Here is a 17,891-nt window from a genome sequence, read left to right as displayed (position 1 = left end):
CTTACCGACTGAGCCTCCTTGACAATTTTGGGATTCCCGTGAGAGGCGCTGTGGTAAGATTAGGCTGCCAGCAGCAAGGGTGGGGCGGGTGAATAACTTGCGAGAAAAGGACAGAGCCGGGTATTCCAAATTCGAGGCTGAAACGAGTGCGAGGAAGACGAAGCTAGCAGTCGAAAAGGGGAGGTTTCTCGTTTCCGGCTGTCAACGACTAGACGCTGTTAACTGCTAGGTGTTTATACGTGTTTTTACTACAAATATTATCGAGGAATAAAGGACACGGTGCGGTTCCACATCTCGCGATCAAGAAAGACGGACGTTCATCTTTTGTCAGTATCAAACGATCTTACGAGGCCCTAAAATTGTATGTATCCGATCATTACCTCGCCTCGAATCACACAAAAGGAATCATTCGACACCGCGTATATTTATCTATTCGACTGCATACCGCGTATCGCTGCTTCTCCGCTATAGCTCGGTTTTAAGGGTGGGGTGTATCTCACCCCCAAAATTAGTCATACAGGCCTTACTTAATTTGCATAAGCGCACACATGCAAACTTTCCAGTCTTTCGTTGTTCGTATTTTTTTTATATCATTTTTTTCTGTATCGTCTTCCCTCTCTCTCTCACCCTCTCTATCTCTGGTATCCTGTCAATTGATTATCGTTTTCGAACAGTTATTTGTCACAAAACTTTGATTTATGAACTTATCGTAATAGAGAAACAAAAACGAACTTCAACTCAAAATTCACGTTCGTCCTGATTTTTACCCTGCCGCGAAAACGTTGGAAATTCATGAAAACAGATCGAACAAAATTCTACATATTTTCTACAACCCTTGTAGAACAAAATTTATTTATGTATTTATTTACTTATTATTACACTTCTTCATTCTTGTCAGAAGCAATAAATTATATTCCTCTGTATCGTCCTTGTAGTTTATATCACTGCTAATCATTTATCAGGGTTGGAACTGAATCACGAATGCAAGAATAAGTGCATTGAATCAGATTTAGCCAATCATCATTGGTAATTTACCAATTGAGGTAACGGCTATTTTTACATTATCTCGTAACATCTATTTCAAAATTTCTCCTTAACAGGTGAAACGAAATGAGAGAGAAATATTACAGTGAAGTAGAAAATACTCATGGAATTTTTATTACTCTTTTTTCAGATTACATGAGTTAAGTGAACAATCATTAGGGGAGAACAGAGTAGCGTAAGCAGCGGTTGAAAAAACATGGCTTGGCGATTTAAAGCTTCAAAGTACAAAAATGCTGCGCCGGTTGTACCGAAGCCTGAGGCCTGCATCAGAGATATTTCCGTCGGATCTTATCAGACCTATGGAAACAATATCGCCGCATCCGCAGCTTTTATGGCATTCAACGTCGACCATAATGGTAAGGCTTCGTTCAGATTCTCTTTTCTAATACATCATATTCGATGCATGTAGATATATCCATGCTCCATTGTCTACCACTGATAACTATATCTTTTGTTTCCGGTATTACGTCTTCTCGTTTATATGTATATCAAGTATTACGTATGAGGCACATGATATCAGCACAGGATACTTCTATCTCTATTGAATTGACATTCTCCAAAATGTCTATGCTCCATACTGTAAAATAAAAATGACAAATGATCACAAATATCGAAATTTTACATGAGAAATAAACGTTTCAGGATCTAGTCTCGCTGTTCTTCCACTCGACGACTGTGGAAGAAAGAGTAAAACCATGCCTCTGCTCCACGCACACACTGACACTGTCACAGACATGGACTTCTCACCCTTTCATGACGGGCTGCTGGCGACCGGATCACAGGATTGTCTTGTACGCCAAATATTATTCGTTTAAGAGATGTGAAAACCAAAAGATTTCAATTAGAAAAATCTGGTTGTTCCGTTTTTCGGAATCTTTTACACCAGATGAGTCCTTGAGTGGATCCTAACATCAAAAGCAATGAACCATTTCTCATTGTTTTCAACATGTTGCAGGTGAAGCTGTGGCACATTCCCGAAGCCGGGCTTGAAGAATCCCTGTGCAATCCTGAATGCACATTCTCACATAGGCAGAGAAGAGTCGAGGCTGTGCGGTGGCACCCGACCGCTGAGCATCTTCTCACCACAGTGTCCTACACGAACCTTTCACTTTGGGATGTTATCTCTCAGCAGGAATTATTTTGTAAGTCATCGTTACTCTCAATTATTTTTCTAAGCTTCAATAATACGACAGGTTTTTTTCTTCATTCTTCATAAAATAAAACCCATTCTATTCTGTAGCCAACAACGAACATGCAGAAGTGATTCAGTCCCTTAGCTGGAAGCAGGATGGCACGCTGTTGGCAACGTCCTGCAAAGACAAACAGGTCAGAATCATCGATCCTCGATCATCTAGATGTATCGTCAATACATCCCCTAGTCATCAGAGCATTAAAGACTCAAGAATTGTGTGGCTGGGTGACAAGGACAGAATATTGACCACAGGATTTGATTCTGCCAGACTGCGCCAAGTTTACATCAGAGACCTGAGGAACTTGAGCGAACCAGTTAAAACACTGGAACTCGACTGCAGCACAGGGTGAGCATTCTTATTTCACTGTAATCACAGTTTTAATTATTATAATAATCTCGTTGACGTAATTGAGTCACAGACTTACACAAGTTTTTAACTTATCAAGTAAGTCGTTCGCTTTTAACAGATCGAAAATTAAGGAACCATATTACATTCGACTTTTTTATGTCGGCGTGTTAATTCGGAAAGTTATCAACCTTTTGCTAATTACAGAATACTCATGCCCCTGTTCGACCCTGACACGAACATGCTTTTCCTAGCTGGGAAAGGTGACACAACAATTTTGTACATGGAGGTAACGGAAAGGGAGCCACATTTAGTCGAGGGTATCAGACACAGCGGAGAACAGACAAAGGGTGGTTGTCTTGTGCCAAAAAGAGCTCTAAACGTAATGCAGGCTGAAGTTAACAGACTCTTGCAGCTGACATCTAACATGGTTATTCCGATAATGTATCAAGTGCCAAGAAAAGTATGTATCAAATTATTCGTTGGAGCTATTTTCTAAATCGCGGTCTTGCTTAGAAAACAAAAACGGATGACAAATCATGTGCAATTTTCCATGATTGATACCAATTTGATTCTTTTAGACTTACAGAGATTTTCATGCCGATATATATCCCGAAACAGCCGGTTGTGTCGCACAGAATACAGCGGCAGCTTGGATCAAAGGTCACGATGCCCCAGTGCCAAAAATATCGCTTGATCCTTCGAAAAGGGAAAAGGGCGAGGATCCTGTAACGGTACGTTATAAAGTAGACCTCAATTTCCGAGAAAACCGCCGCGATACGCAAGTTGCAATTAAAACAACATTTGGATCTGTATAAATTACGCACATTTTTAATCTGCCGCGCAGAGTTTCATTCGTTCACTAATTATGTTGCGTACATTGTATATATTACTTAATATATTTCCCCTCCATTTATCCGTATATTTCTTCGGTATCGTCAACTTTATTTTTGCAGCATCATTATTATTATTATTATTATCTTAGGCACAAAATTGCATTCTTTTAATCCAAAATGATTCCTGATCCAAAAAATTGTATATAACTCTAGAATAGTAGTAATCAGTCGGTAGATGACATCATGACAATTTGTCCACCAATAGATCACACACACTTGATTCTATTCACCCTTACCTATCCCACTCTGTATATTGTTCATTGTACCTTTGTGCGTGATTGCATTAGAAATTTAAATACTCTTAGGTAATGTCGTTGTGTGAATGGCTTTCTCGTGAAATAGATCTGCGGCTATGGCATGTGGACAATTATCGAGTGAATCGAGTAAAAAATAGCCAAGTAGTTGATAATTGCCAAAATTGGTATATTACATGGCCCCAGAATCTTTAATTTGTGAGAATCGATGAGAATGAAAATACTTGTTGTTTATTTTATTTTATATTGATTTCTTTGTAGTTGAGTTATAATTTATTTTGCCTGTAATACATATGCATATATATTAGAGTGTTTCAAAGAAACCGACTATTTTTTTTTTTTTCGAAGAACATTGAAAAATCTTCCGAGTGTCCCTCAAAAATGACCTCGGTAAAATATGAGCTCTTAATATTGATGTTTAGAGGTGGCGATTCTCAATTTTCTATTTCCCATTTAAATAACATGGGAAAAAATTTTTCAAAAATTTCAAATCTTATTGCTCGAAAACGAATCAGTGTAGAGATATAAACAAAACATGTTCTTGTAGGAAATTTCACGCTCTACAAACAAGATCTGAATAAAGATTTGCGTAAGGTAAGTCGTTTCGGAGTTATCAGGCCTCAAACATAGAACCGTTTGAAATAATGATGTTATTAATTTATAAATACTACAAAACTGACTCATATCGTTGATTAATTAAATTTATTACTTAAAATTTCATTGGAGGTCTATAGTTTTAATTTTAAAATCAATAATATTGTGTATTTAAGTGATATGAGTCAGTTTTGTAGCATTTATAAATTAATAACATCATTATTTCAAACGGTTCGATGTTTGAGGCCTGATAACTCCGAAATGACTTACCTTACGCAAATCTTTATTCAGATCTTTTTTGTAGAGCGGAAAATTTCCTACAAGAATATGTTTTGTTTATATCTTCACACTTTTTCGTTTTCGAGTAATAAAATTCTAAATTTAAAAAAAATTTTTTCCCATGTTATTTAAATGGGAAACAGAAAATTGAGAATCGCCACCTCTAAATATCAATATTAAGAGCTCATATTTTACCGAGGTCATTTTTGAGGGACACTCGGAAGATGTTCTTCGAAAAAAAAAAAAATAATCGGTTTTTTTGAAACACTCTAATATATATGTATGTATTTTTTCCCTTTTTTCACTACTTTTGTATACATACATATATATATCATACATTATATGCATACATACATATGTGTTTCTTTAACGTTTTTTCAGATTGCCGAATGTTTATATTTATTTGTAATTTATGTATTTAGCCGTCATCTATCCCTGTTTTGCAATGCATCTGTCGTAACTGACTGTTGATGTCTGTAGATCCGTGTTGTTTTGCGTAAGTAAAAATGAAAATTTTTGAAATATTCGTGTACTTGTGTATTTGTTAGATCCTTATTTTTTCTTTTTTTTTTTCTAACGAGAGAGTGAATTTCATGCAGTAATAATGATCATCTTGCTTAATTCATGCAAATGTGCAATAAGACTCCAGTAGCATAGTAGATAGTCATATAATATTCTAATGTACATACTATAAATTTTACACCATAATTAATTAATTGGTTAGTTACCAATGTCGCTTGATTTCTCATCGCTGTCTAAGATTTTGGTTTCTCTGTGGTTTTCGGCTGTTAAAATATGAGAACAATAACATAGTAGAATATTTGTAGTTTGAAGTGCACAAGTTGCTGCTCATAAATTAGGATAGACTGCAAAATTTGTATTCTGAGGCAAGATATTTCATTATGGAACTTGCCGTACCTTTAGGTACACAAAGGAAACTTAACAACGCTGAAAGAAAATCATCAAGAAATACAAGTAGAACAGCCAAAGTCCAGCAAGACTATTACCATCACAGCGCCAAAGGGCTACTCCAAATTACAGTCCGTCGTGCAAGAAAATGACAAAAAAATTGATCTCGATATAAGACAGTGCGAAGAGATAATACAGAGCGAAATCGAGGATGAAGAGTCAAAGATACAAAACGGCAGCCAAACTATACCCCCAAAACCACTGCCTAGAGCATCAAGAGCTAACAGTATTTCTGAGGAAGATCCAAAGCCGGTCGCTAGGCCTCGCACAACGCCAAATCCTGGATGCGTAGTTACGCCAGTAAATCCTAATGCTGTTGGAGGATATAAGGTCAGATTTAGCCGAATGATTGTTTCCGAAAAGTGGTTCGATCCTTTGTATTGCAAATTGTATCTAGGAAAACATTCAAAGGTTGAGAATCTATTATTTTTAACCCACTCGAATAGGTGTGTTTATTCGATAAAGAAATAGAACCGTTATGATAATCATAATTACTTTTACGCCTTGGTATGTGAAAATCATTACCAAAAAGTCGCTTTTTTTTTCCCATTTCTATGCATCGCCAATGAAATTATTGTATTTTCTTGTCCTCTTTTTTTATTCTCTGATAACGGCGTCACAGCAATACGTATAGTGTTAGCATATTATATATAGTTTATAAAAAAAGTGTGCGTTTGTTACTATGAGCGTGTGAGTTATGTTTATTGTTTTCAATCCTTCCACCCATCCACCTTCCATATCATTGTTTATACCCTTCAATGCTTTTATACATTTTTTTTTTTTATTTCTTCTTGTCGGTATCATTTATTTCATTATATCGATATTCACCGTTGATTTGACATTGGATAAAATGAACACACTTCTTTTTTATCACAGCCACGCCTTGGGCCAAAACCATTCCAAGCGAAATCTGGAAGCCAAGAGTTCTCCTTTGACAAAGTCTTCTCTGTTCCGGTGGCCCCAAACACTGAGAGCAACGGTCATCCAACTGATACCAGTTGTTCAGCGGACAGCAATACCGAAGCTGACAAATCTCCGACGTCTGAAACCGAGCAGGTGAAAGAGTCGGAAAATGGTAAAAGCGACAGCAGTTCAATAGAAGAAGATGCCAATTCCAGCGACTCTGGTTACAAACCAAAAACTCCGAGTACAGCAGAGAGGCGTAAATTATTTGAAACCAAAGTTAAGGACGAGTCACCGGAAAACGAAGAGTCGGGCAACTTTGAGCGTGGTAACGTCAACAGAAATTCCATCGCAGAAAGACGGAGGCTATACGAAAGTCGTTCAGTTTCTGTTACCGACGGTAACTTGGCCGAAAAGGCTATGGGCTCTCCAACCCCTCTCAGAAGGCGGGATTCTTTTAAGGCTAAGAGCGACGTGATCAAAGAAGACGAAGTCAAGAAGATCATCCCGGTGTTGAGACAGCAGAGCATGGATCCTCGGCTTGAGAAACCTGAGCCCGTGACGACACCAACACCCAAACGAACTTCCACTGTCTTCGGTGAGTTTTTATTTTGTGTCGAAAACTATGTTAGAATTGGAGTATCGAAAGCAAGTAAAATATTTTTTACCTTTCAGGTCGAGTATCAAAATTCAGGCATCTGAAAGGAACCCCTGGTCACAAATCGACTCACATCGAGAACATAAGAAACATCAGTCGACAAATATCTGGAGAATGCGATGGCTTTCATGGTAAATTAAATCCACCTGCATTGTTTAGAATGAACTGCCAGGGAATGTTCTCGTGACGTTTGTTATATTTAATGTCTAGCTAATCCTGACCGAGTTGCTGTTCCGTTGAGTGGACCGGGTGGCAAAATAGCAGTTCTGGAACTCAAGAAAACAGGTCGATTGGCAGATGGAGTAATGCCAGCACTTGTTCACGGTGCAACAGTAATGGACTTTCAATGGGATCCTTTCAACAATCAACAACTTGCCGTCGGTGAGATATGCTTACGTTTTGGACAACTACTGGTCCTCAGATTTATTTAGTCAACTAACAATAACTTCCTGTATCGAAATTTGTCCAGCATGTGATGACGGAATGATAAGGTTGTGGGAGATTCCTCCAACCGGGCTTGAAGAGCCAACGAACGAGCCGCGCTCAACGATCGAAGCTCACGCGGACAAAATCTACTTGATCAAGTTTCACCCTCTGGCTTCGAATGTTCTCGCGTCAGCCTCGTACGATATGACTGTGAAAATTTGGGACCTGACTCCCCTTCAGTCTGGCGAATCTGCAGTTGCCAAAATAACTCTGACCGGTCACACGGACCAAATATTCAGCCTGGCTTGGTCGCCGTGCGGACAGTATTTAGCCAGTGCCTGCAAAGACGGTAAACTGCGTGTTTATAAACCGAGGGATGGAGATACTCCGATCAGAGAAGGCAAAGGACCGGTCGGAACAAGAGGCGCTAGAGTCGTATGGGCCCTGGACGGAAGATTTCTGGTAGTCATGGGCTTTGACAAGTAGGTGAACTTGTACATCGTATCGACAGTTGCAGCAACTCTGCTACACGGAAAAAAATGATTTATTAGACCTGCAAAATTTAGTGATAGTGAGAATTTGAGCTGGTGAAACAAGAATTTTTACTTCGGTAGCAAAAACTTTGCACCCACAGCCCAGCGGACTTCCCAATGTAGCAAACCCGTTCGTTAAACTTGCAAAATTCCAGTTGTTGCAACAAATTTTCTTGCTATCTACAGATTAACACTGAAATTTTTTAGGCAACTGAATTATTTTAGACAGTGCATATTTTTCAAATATCTTTTGTTCCAGTTCTGATTTTTTTACTACGTTACAATGATTATTTTCCAGGGTCTCTGAAAGACAGATAATCGTCTTTAAGGCGGACAATCTGAATTCACCGCTGAATACAGTCGGTCTCGATGTATCACCCGCCATATTGATGCCGTATTACGACGAGGACAGTTCTACTCTGTTTTTAACTGGTCGAGTGAGTAGAACGTGTATATTCTTGTTGATTATCATGACACTAGGGTTTAGCAAGCGACGAAACTGTGTGAATTCATTTAATCATTCTTCAGGGCGATTCAACGATATACGCTTTCGAGGTAACGGAAGAAGCTCCTTACTGTTGTCCACTGAGTCACCATCGTTGCGCAAGTTTACATCAAGGATTGTCGTTCCTGCCTAAAAATCGATGCGATGTGACGATAGTCGAGTTTGCAGCTGCTCTTAGACTAACCAACAACACAATAGAGCCTCTTAGTTTCACTGTGCCTCGTATAAAGGTAAAATCCGGTTCACCCGTGTTCTTATTCTAACGAAAAATACCATCAGACACACTGTCTTTACGATTGCCTTAACATCTTTGCACCATGTACAGAGCGAGTTGTTCCAAGACGACTTATTTCCTCCTACAAGAGTCACGTGGAGTCCGACAGTCAGTGCAGCTGAATGGTTCGGCAAAGCGAACAAACAGGCGCCCAGAATCAGTCTGAAACCGCCAGGAATGGACAGCTGTGAGTAGCGTTGCTCAATTGAAATTATTCTAGGAACAAGGCCCTGCTTCTACACCATGTAAGATGATCACTGCTATTTACTCGGACTCTTCTTTTCTCACATGCTTTACCACAAAATAGTGACCGAAAGTCAGGGACAAGGCGTTGTCACTGCTCCGGTATCTGCGAAGCAGTCAACAACCTCTACAACACCATTTGTCGGCGCGACGCAACCGTTCAACAGACTGGGATGGAATCCAGATCTGGCTGGTCAGACGAAGGCAAAACAAGAAGAGGTATGTATCAGATTTATTATATGTATAGTTGATCAAATTACGCATGTTATCAGTTGTTGGGAGAATTTCGTTGTAGTTTAACTGATTAATTTTGTTCAAAATCTTGTTCGCTGTACTGATTTATATTTTGTGTGTATCCCAGTTATTTCAAGGATAGCCTTCTTACTTTCTCCCTCTCTCGTTTTTTTCTCAGTTTTCTTTTCTAGCCATTAATCACGCGTAGTACAAATTCACTTTTACAAATCCTGCGTGAATCAGAATTTTTTCTCTGTAAAATATCTGAGTATAAATATATCAGTGAGGGAAGTATATCATATATCGTTATCTGACCTAGTGATAGAAAAAAAATTTGAAAAAACTATGGAACTTTACAATTGCACACATTTTTAACGTATCTTCATCGCTTAGCAATTTTTCTTGAATTTAAATTCCGATGAAATATGTGTTAAAATTAAAAAAAGGCGGTTGTATTTCATTAGCATTGCGTGTGAAATGTGTTATGGTAGATTCAAAAGTCAGTGAGCAACGTTATGGGAGATATTGTACACCGTTCTTTGGAGCAAGATCACATGGAAGGAGTCGACGAACGCGAATGGGTAGGTTCTTTTTCATAAAAGCCTTTATTTAAAATTATCAACATTATTAGCAATATAGTTGTCATCATTTTTATCACTGGACATAGAATTTTTATATTATTTTTGTTCTTATCTATGATCTATTCCTAATTGGATGTAAACTGATTCATAGTTTTATTTGCTATGCTGTGCACTGTTGTTTCTTCATTTAATGTATAATTGCGTAGTTTCATTGGATGAATTGATTTGTTTGATTAACTGAAGCGTTGGAGTGTCATCTATTTTTCTTTCCTCTTTTTGTACATGAGCTTGTCTAAATATCAATTTGTGAAGTCTCTCTCCTTTCTTTTTCATTGTTGATTCACAAGCGTACATATTTATTAAGCTACACATTTGTTGTGTAAGTACCTTACAAGCCGATACATTTGTCGTGTGCTTTTATTTTTCAGGACGAGTGAATGTGACACGCTCGAGACAAAGTGGTAGGTAACTTAAAATAAGAGTAAGAGGAATGTAAGGGATAAAAAACGCACTCATAAAGTAATGTCGCAGTAGAGGGAAAAAAAATAACATCAACAATAATAATAATTGAACTGATGTTTCATCAAGATTCGCACAATTGGTATAGCTGATTCACGCAGCAATTATAATAATACATACATACATACATGTTAATAATCAAATCGACAACGCCGATGAATGTGTGGAAATTATGTCGTGTATGCATGTTCTAGATTAAAAAATTTAAATTCCCTAACAGCTTTTGTTCTCGCTAGATACTCCCGAGCCATAAATGACATATATTTCCCAACTTCCAACGGTGATTTATATGGATTCGATATATATATATATGTGTACAGAGTGGGGCATTTAAAGTGAGTAGGGCGACTTTCTCACAAACAAAGCAAAATCTCAAAAAAAGATTCGAACGAGAGCTGTAGGGTTTGGAAGGGGACGGAACACAGCTCGTTCGAATTTTTATTCAGCGGATGCGCCAAGGAGATATGAAGGTCAGCTTTGGTTTTTTAAACGGGGTGGTGTATTTTTTATTTTTAAAATGAACAGAGTATTCAATTTCGAGTATAAAAGTATAAGTACACCAGTTTCCTAAAATTGACACTCAATAGGATATTTCAAAAATAAGAAAAAGATAGATGTCCGTTCTCCACTTTACGCGGAATAAAATTACAATTTTATCAAAGCAAATGTTTGAAATCATGGCCATTAACTTCTATACATTTTGATTCCTTTTTTTCGTTGCGACACTTCCGGTTTCTAAAAACAACCGTATGACTTGATTAAAAGATCTGCGGGATGGTTGACGTCTTTCGGGGTATCTTTCTCCGTATAAATTACAAGCAGCACTAGCGTTTTTATGCGTTTCGTCATAAATGTAAATCATGTCGATCTTCTCGGCAACCGTATACCGATCCATTTTTCAAAAATAATAATCACGATAATAGGAGTTCTGAATGTTACTACTGAGGAAATTTCTACGACGTGATGTGAATACTCTCAATAACGATCATTGAATAATATTTGACTACAACTTTGTGTTTTGACCGATAACTCTTGGTTCGATTTTCAAAGGTAGCATGAAACATCTAATGCCTGAAAAAGTTGTTTACATTACACAAATCTTAGAGCCATTGTTTTTCCCGCGTAAAGTAAAAAGTTGAAATCGAACCAAGAGTTATCAGTCAAAACATAAAGTTGTAGACGAATGTTATTCCTTGATGTTGTTCGTCGTTATATCTTTTTCTTGTTTTTGAAATATCCTATTGAGTGTCAATTTTAGGAAACTGGTGTACTTATACTTTTATACTCGAAATAGAATACTCTTTTCATTTTCAAAATAAAAAATACACCATCACATTTTAAAAACCAAAGCTGACCTTTGTACCTCCGTTGCGCATCCACTTAATAAAAATTCGAGCACGCTATGTTCCGTTCCCTTCAAAACCCTACAGCTCTCGTCTGAAATTTTTTTTGAGATTTTGTTTCGTTTTCGAGAAAATTGCCCTGGTCACTTTAAATGCCCCACCCTGTATATATCTGATAAACGCAAATGTTTTTAATTTCATACTTAATATTTTCTTATCCGCGTCACTCGTGACTCTGATCAAAACAGTATTTTTTTCTTTATTTTTTTTTTGTGCCAATCAATCATTTTCCTTGGACATCAATTTATATTAAATACTTACTGACACAGTATTGATGTACTGTTGGAAGAAATAATTCTTAGAGATATTCATATCAGTTACTACATTGTCGTATCGTTAGAAATATGTATTCTATGATTTGCAATTAACGAATAGAAAAAAATTTGAAAAAGCAAGAATAAAAATACGAAAGATATGAAGGAAGAGAAAGGTGCTATAAGTATCCAATTCCAAATTTAAAATCCGGTGTTGTTTTTATATTTTCATTTTTGCTTGAAAACTTTAGTTTTCTTTCTTTACTCTTTTTTGCTTTGTACATTGAACGGTGTGTAATCGATACTTGCAAATGTCCAAGGTATTAGCGAATTATAATTGTAAATTCTTTGACAAATGACTAAGTTTATGGCATTATACTATACACATGACAATTAACAACATGGCAGTAATTATGTTCTTTTTTCACTCAGCATTGGAAGATGCGTGATTGTAGCTCTAGTCCGGGGTGGTTTTAGTTCTAATTTTACTTGAATTTTCTTTTTTTGTCGCTAGTATTGTATTATTAGTATAATTATACATAACTAAAATTGAATAACTAGTTTAGGATTATCGAAGGCTATGCTAAATATATATACCATAAGAGAATTCAGTGGACATAAGTAGTAACATACGGTTCAAAGGTTTCGGAATGAAATATGAATTTCATTCAAGGTCTGAATATGAAGGTGGAAAAAAAAAACAAACAAAGAAAATATAACGCATCTAGCTTTAAGATTAATATTGCTCACCGATTGCAGAAACTGACCAATACTATGCTATATTAAAAGAAGTAGAAAAAACGTCGAAAACATAAAAAAAAAAAAACATTAACAGTTTTCTTCAACGTTGCTTGAAAGTTTCTGTTGAAAATGATAATTTAAAGACAAACTGTTAATACCAGACTGCGGACTGCGAGCCAAAGTATTTCAATGGGAGAACGAATTTTCTATACTAAATTTTACATCTACTAATTAATATCGTTATTCTTTTTTTTCTCCCTTATTTGTCCTCAATTATCAATCGCTCGAATTTATTTTTTTCTATTTTTCCTTCTCAGAGTTGACTGAAATTACACATTCCATGACAGATCATTAGTTTATTATCCTAGATAAAGGTCTTGAATGAAGCCGATTTAAATTTCACAATGATAAAATAACATCGGCTGCCATTAACAATATAATGAATTGAAACAATCAAGTTGAGAATAAAGATAAAATGTAATTATACGTGACATTCGATGTTATACACATGGCAGACGGTCGACGGTTATGAAAAAAATTCAACGAATAGCACGGAGTTCGCGTGTGATGAGTTTTTATATAGCATACATAAACATAACTGAAAGCAAAAAACAAGAAAATAAAAAACCAAAAAAATACGTATATTATGCACCAAGTATTATACTAAATACATATAAGTATACCTAATACAGCATTTCATACGGTATATTCTGGGTACGTAATAAGACTCGATTAATAATAATTAAACTAATGGTTAAAAAATAACTACACGAAATAAATAAATACATATAAGCCTCCTCAAGGCTTTGAAACTTAAAACTTAAAGTAGCCTAGGTAATGATACACAATACATACATACATACATACGTATATACATACATACATACATACATACATAAATACATGATACATAATAAACACGATAAGAATTTCCATTTTATACTTTTGTGCATTTGATACATATGTGATTATTGTGAATTCATTTTTCATACGTTTTCCACGTTATGCAAAGCGATGGAAAAAAAAACTTACAGTTTTTCGGCATCTGCCAATGTATTTATGAGTAGCAAAAAAAAAAAAAAAAACCGTATCTGCAACGTAATACGTTTTATAATTATGTAGTGTATATATATATACGATATATGCAGGCACGTATATATATACATATACTGTGAACAGTATGTAATAATTTATTATACACGGTGCTATGTCCCTCCCTGTGGTAGATCTTGATGATTAACAGTAAGTCACAAATGAAAATTATTATGTAATCAAACCTTTCGACACATCTAAAAATTCATTGTCCATTTTTTTTCTTGCTGTACTTATGCGAGTGATAAATGCACTTAAGTTTACGACTGAAGAATGACGAAAAATCATTATTAAATAATCATTTCATATGCGATTTACTGATGATAACACGCCGCCAACGGGCACATAGTATATACATATGTAACATCAAATATTTGAAAGACCAACAAAGGTGCCAAAAAAACGTCATTTAACTTTGTAAGAGAGAAAAAGTTAAAACACCATTGAAAATTTAACAAACAAAAGAAAAATCAGCTCAACTTTTAAAAGCCATTCCAATCGATGATATTATTATACATATTTACAAACAGCTTTATATTGAGATTCGCATTCAGTTGCATTCGTTTCGTTCTTAAGAGAAAATGTGTTTACAAAAAAAAAAAAAACAAAAAAAACAACCATAAAGAAGAAAAACTAGCTCGTTAAATTGTAAAAAGGTGAAAATCAACATGAAATTATTAGCCAAAATTATGTAAAGTTATTATACATTTAGAGACGAGCAGAAATTGCTGGGGATGCAGATGATTATTAATAATGAAATTGTTTTGGCATTAATTCCTGTGCTTTTGTTACGTCCCTTAATTTCATTCTGACTGCTTATTTGTGTCGGATGTTCCCCACTTACGAGTCGTACAAAGTGTAAATCCTTTTTCGATTTCTGCACCCCTTGCGTCCATATTATTAGCTAAACCTTATTTAATTGCAATAGCATCAAAATATATAACAAATTTAGGTTGGTTGTGACAGGAATGATATTAAGATATTTTAATATTATTTTTCTATCACGTAAGCCTATTTCTATAATCATTATTTTACTGTGATTCATTCATTCATTCATTCATTCACTTTCTTTTTCATATTTTCTGTTGCTTTCATTACTATTTATGAACAATTTAGATCCAAGCGATTAAATTTCCAATACAGCAATGCAGTGTTATTCCCAACACAGAATTTCAAATTTTATTGATGTAACACTATAAAAAAATGAATATCATTATTTCTAAATTTGCTGTTAGAAAAAAGGAACGAATGATACTTTGTACTAAAACTTTCCTTTGGTATTCTGTGCTGCGAATGGCATCCGTCGTGTATACTGTAATTTGTCGTGTAGTGATGTACCTTTGTATCGACCTTGTATCTTTAAATGTATTTCATCTATAAAACATTTCTACCGAATGCCTTCAGGTCCCACGTTACAAAGTAGCACCCATGTTCGGGGATCCCTTCAATCCATCGATTTGTTGCGATTTCCAGTGAGCGTCTCAGGGTGAAATTTTGAAATGTGCAATCATGAGAGTTTATTTCACCTTGTCAAGTAAGTCAACATCCTTTTTCCCCCCAAGGTATTTTCGTCTCCTGCTATATTGTATCTACATACCTATCTGGATGCAAAGAGTGTGGGGTAATAAAATTGAATAAAAAAAATCAATAATGCAGTATGTAGGGAAGCATTGATATTGTCATTATCATTTTTATTGAAAATCAATTTCAACTTTCAATATTTACAAATCAATAATATATTATCATTTAGTTTTTTCTTTCTTCAAAAATTCAAAAAAAAAGAAAAAGAAAACGGAAAAATGTGTAGATTATCGGAATCAACTGCACTGGTTGCCCACTCTGTCTCGTGGTATGAGCCTCAGTTCGGAGCCGTGTTTCAAAAAGACGTTGCCTAAAAAAATCATTAATCATCACTACGCGTGTGAGTGAAAAAAAAAGTGTAAAAAATTTTTTAGAACTAAGTTTTACCCGCTGTCTGTTGCGGATTGATTCCTACACCGTCGTCAGTGATGATTGCTGACGTAGCCGGCGCTACCTTGAATTCTTCAGCAGCAAATTTAAGTACTGCGGTAAACGGTGTGTTGTCTGGAACGCTGAGTCTGTAAAAAAGCAAGGATTTTTTTGTTTTTCTCTACAGTCAATCAAAGGTGCGCTTTAAATAATTTGGGTTTATCTCGCAACATGATTTAATGCAATTGGGAATGATTGTCAAGAGATGAGAAATGAATGTTCGAAAGTTAAGGTATTACGTAAAAAAAGTTTAATAGTATCTTTGAAAAAATGATTTGTACACATGTTAAACACACAGCATTTTACACGTAATATAACTATACAGTATTCAACCAGCTGATACCTAGTTTACTGTTGTAAGGTCGATCAATCGTCATGGTTGTATATCCTGCCAAACGTTGGGCATTGGATCATTTTTAGCAAAGTTTAGCGTCTTATTGACGTATCGACGAATTGTAGAAGGACCACTTAGAAAAATTTTCATAAAACTCACAAGGTCGTTGTGTTTAAACAGATTTTTAGACACCCAAGATTCGCCATCGTGCGTCATATTTCTACCAAAATAAAATATAGTATCTACGAAGCTGGTTCGAAAACCCAAGTCTTCAATGAGGATTTTGTAAAATAGTTCCTCTTCGAGATCTAAAAAACTCAGAGTGAATTCTACATCGTACGCGTTTAATTTCGACACAAAACAATTCCTGAGTATCTTTTTGACACTGTTTGTCTCAGTTAGTTCCAAAAAAATCCTAACGAGCTTAGGCATGAAACCATCTTTCAACATTCTCTCGACGCATTCTGAGACCTCTGTCTGTTTACCCTGACCTGTTACATCCTCCCACGATTGAATCATAGCGTCATCGTCGAAATTCGAAATATCTATACCCAATTCCTGTAACAAATCTATCACAGCATTGTTGGAAACTGACTGGATTAATAATTGTTCAATAAATTGAGCGAGTCTGGGCTTTCCGCATGACTGTATGTACAGATTTATCAACTGATCGACTACAGCCGTTGAAACAACAGTGCTTTTCATGTAAACTTCAAGGAGTTTGTCACAGGCTTTTTTTAGAATTGAACACGGGTAAAAGTAATTGCGATTTTCGCTCTTCCACCAGTCCCTCAAATGGTTCTCAAACATGTCTAGCTTGTTTTCTTTCTCTGCTTCGACTATCGTGGCCTCTACGAACAGTGCATAGCTAAATATTTGTGACACGCTTTCGATATTAGCCTGCGCCGCAAGACTCCGGCTTTCTATTATGGTCAAGTACCTATCGATCGCTTTCAATATCTGTATAAACTGAGTCTCTGACACGTTATTTTGGCAGCTCATCGTTAGTAGGAAAAACTTTATTTCTGTATTCATAGGCCAAATTCCGTCGCTCTTTGGAGAGTAAATGCCTCCGCATCATCTGTTCAACAAAACGAAATAAAAACAGATTTTTTTTCTCAAAATTAACAGTCTGAATAGGGTGTCTGTAATGAATATAGATATAATTCTCCAGTCTCTGCTTTGTTTACAAATTACATTTTATACTTACACTTTGAAAGGTAGCTTTGGATCAGACGTGAGAGTAATCTTGAACGTTACTTTTGATCTGAAATCATTCGTAATTTCAAATTACATTCAATTCAATCTTTCATTATGATCTGTCATTTCATTTCCTGAAACAGATGTTTGTCAGCGCGTGTGACCAGCTTTGTCAATTATTAGAATTGTCTAAGTCGAATCAAACGAAATTTAGCAATAAGAGTCGTGCGATTTTATGACAACAACATAAAATATACTCACGCCATGGTTAAGGACGCCCTTTATTACGCCAACTAGAATTGAAGAAATTAATTTCCTATGTATGGGAATAACCTCAAAGGAAATAGAAGCGACACAATTGTGTGTGACCCGAAGTTGGCTGAATTATTACATCCGATTGCGAGAGA

At 36.0% G+C, this 17,891-nt stretch overlaps 2 protein-coding genes across 6 annotated transcripts; one reads left to right on the top strand and one right to left on the bottom strand.

The window, feature by feature from the left end:
* Nucleotides 1-74: 74 nt before the first annotated feature.
* Nucleotides 75-14,595, top strand: LOC107220681 (coronin-7). 5 transcript variants are annotated; one of them, XM_046739136.1, is made up of 18 exons: nucleotides 76-229; nucleotides 1,175-1,400; nucleotides 1,687-1,835; nucleotides 2,000-2,186; nucleotides 2,285-2,582; nucleotides 2,790-3,045; nucleotides 3,164-3,316; nucleotides 5,530-5,904; nucleotides 6,451-7,075; nucleotides 7,153-7,266; nucleotides 7,346-7,516; nucleotides 7,605-8,043; nucleotides 8,393-8,531; nucleotides 8,623-8,829; nucleotides 8,925-9,060; nucleotides 9,181-9,335; nucleotides 9,842-9,931; nucleotides 10,360-14,595. In XM_046739136.1, the coding sequence occupies exons 2-18, from the start codon at nucleotides 1,241-1,243 to the stop codon at nucleotides 10,366-10,368; spliced, it is 3,663 nt and encodes a 1,220-aa protein (XP_046595092.1). In that variant the 5' UTR covers nucleotides 76-229; nucleotides 1,175-1,240; the 3' UTR covers nucleotides 10,369-14,595. The 5 variants fall into 5 exon arrangements, with proteins under 5 accessions (XP_046595093.1, XP_046595092.1, XP_046595091.1 ...); XM_046739135.1 differs by having other exon boundaries at nucleotides 76-326; XM_015659362.2 differs by having other exon boundaries at nucleotides 76-361.
* Nucleotides 14,596-15,600: 1,005 nt separating this feature from the next.
* On the bottom strand, nucleotides 15,601-17,890 carry LOC107220674 (ubiquitin-fold modifier 1). Its single transcript, XM_015659350.2, has 4 exons — nucleotides 17,746-17,890; nucleotides 17,495-17,551; nucleotides 15,909-16,039; nucleotides 15,601-15,831 (listed from the first exon to the last, which is right to left on the bottom strand). Exons 1-4 carry the CDS (start codon nucleotides 17,748-17,750, stop codon nucleotides 15,758-15,760), a joined length of 267 nt encoding a protein of 88 aa, XP_015514836.1. The 5' UTR covers nucleotides 17,751-17,890; the 3' UTR covers nucleotides 15,601-15,757.
* Nucleotide 17,891: the final 1 nt, after the last annotated feature.

The sequence above is a fragment of the Neodiprion lecontei genome, chromosome 4, assembly GCF_021901455.1.
Source record: "Neodiprion lecontei isolate iyNeoLeco1 chromosome 4, iyNeoLeco1.1, whole genome shotgun sequence".
Taxonomy (NCBI): domain Eukaryota; kingdom Metazoa; phylum Arthropoda; class Insecta; order Hymenoptera; family Diprionidae; genus Neodiprion; species Neodiprion lecontei.
Note: the sequence above shows the minus strand (reverse complement) of the source record. Positions and strands in the feature narration are given on the sequence as shown.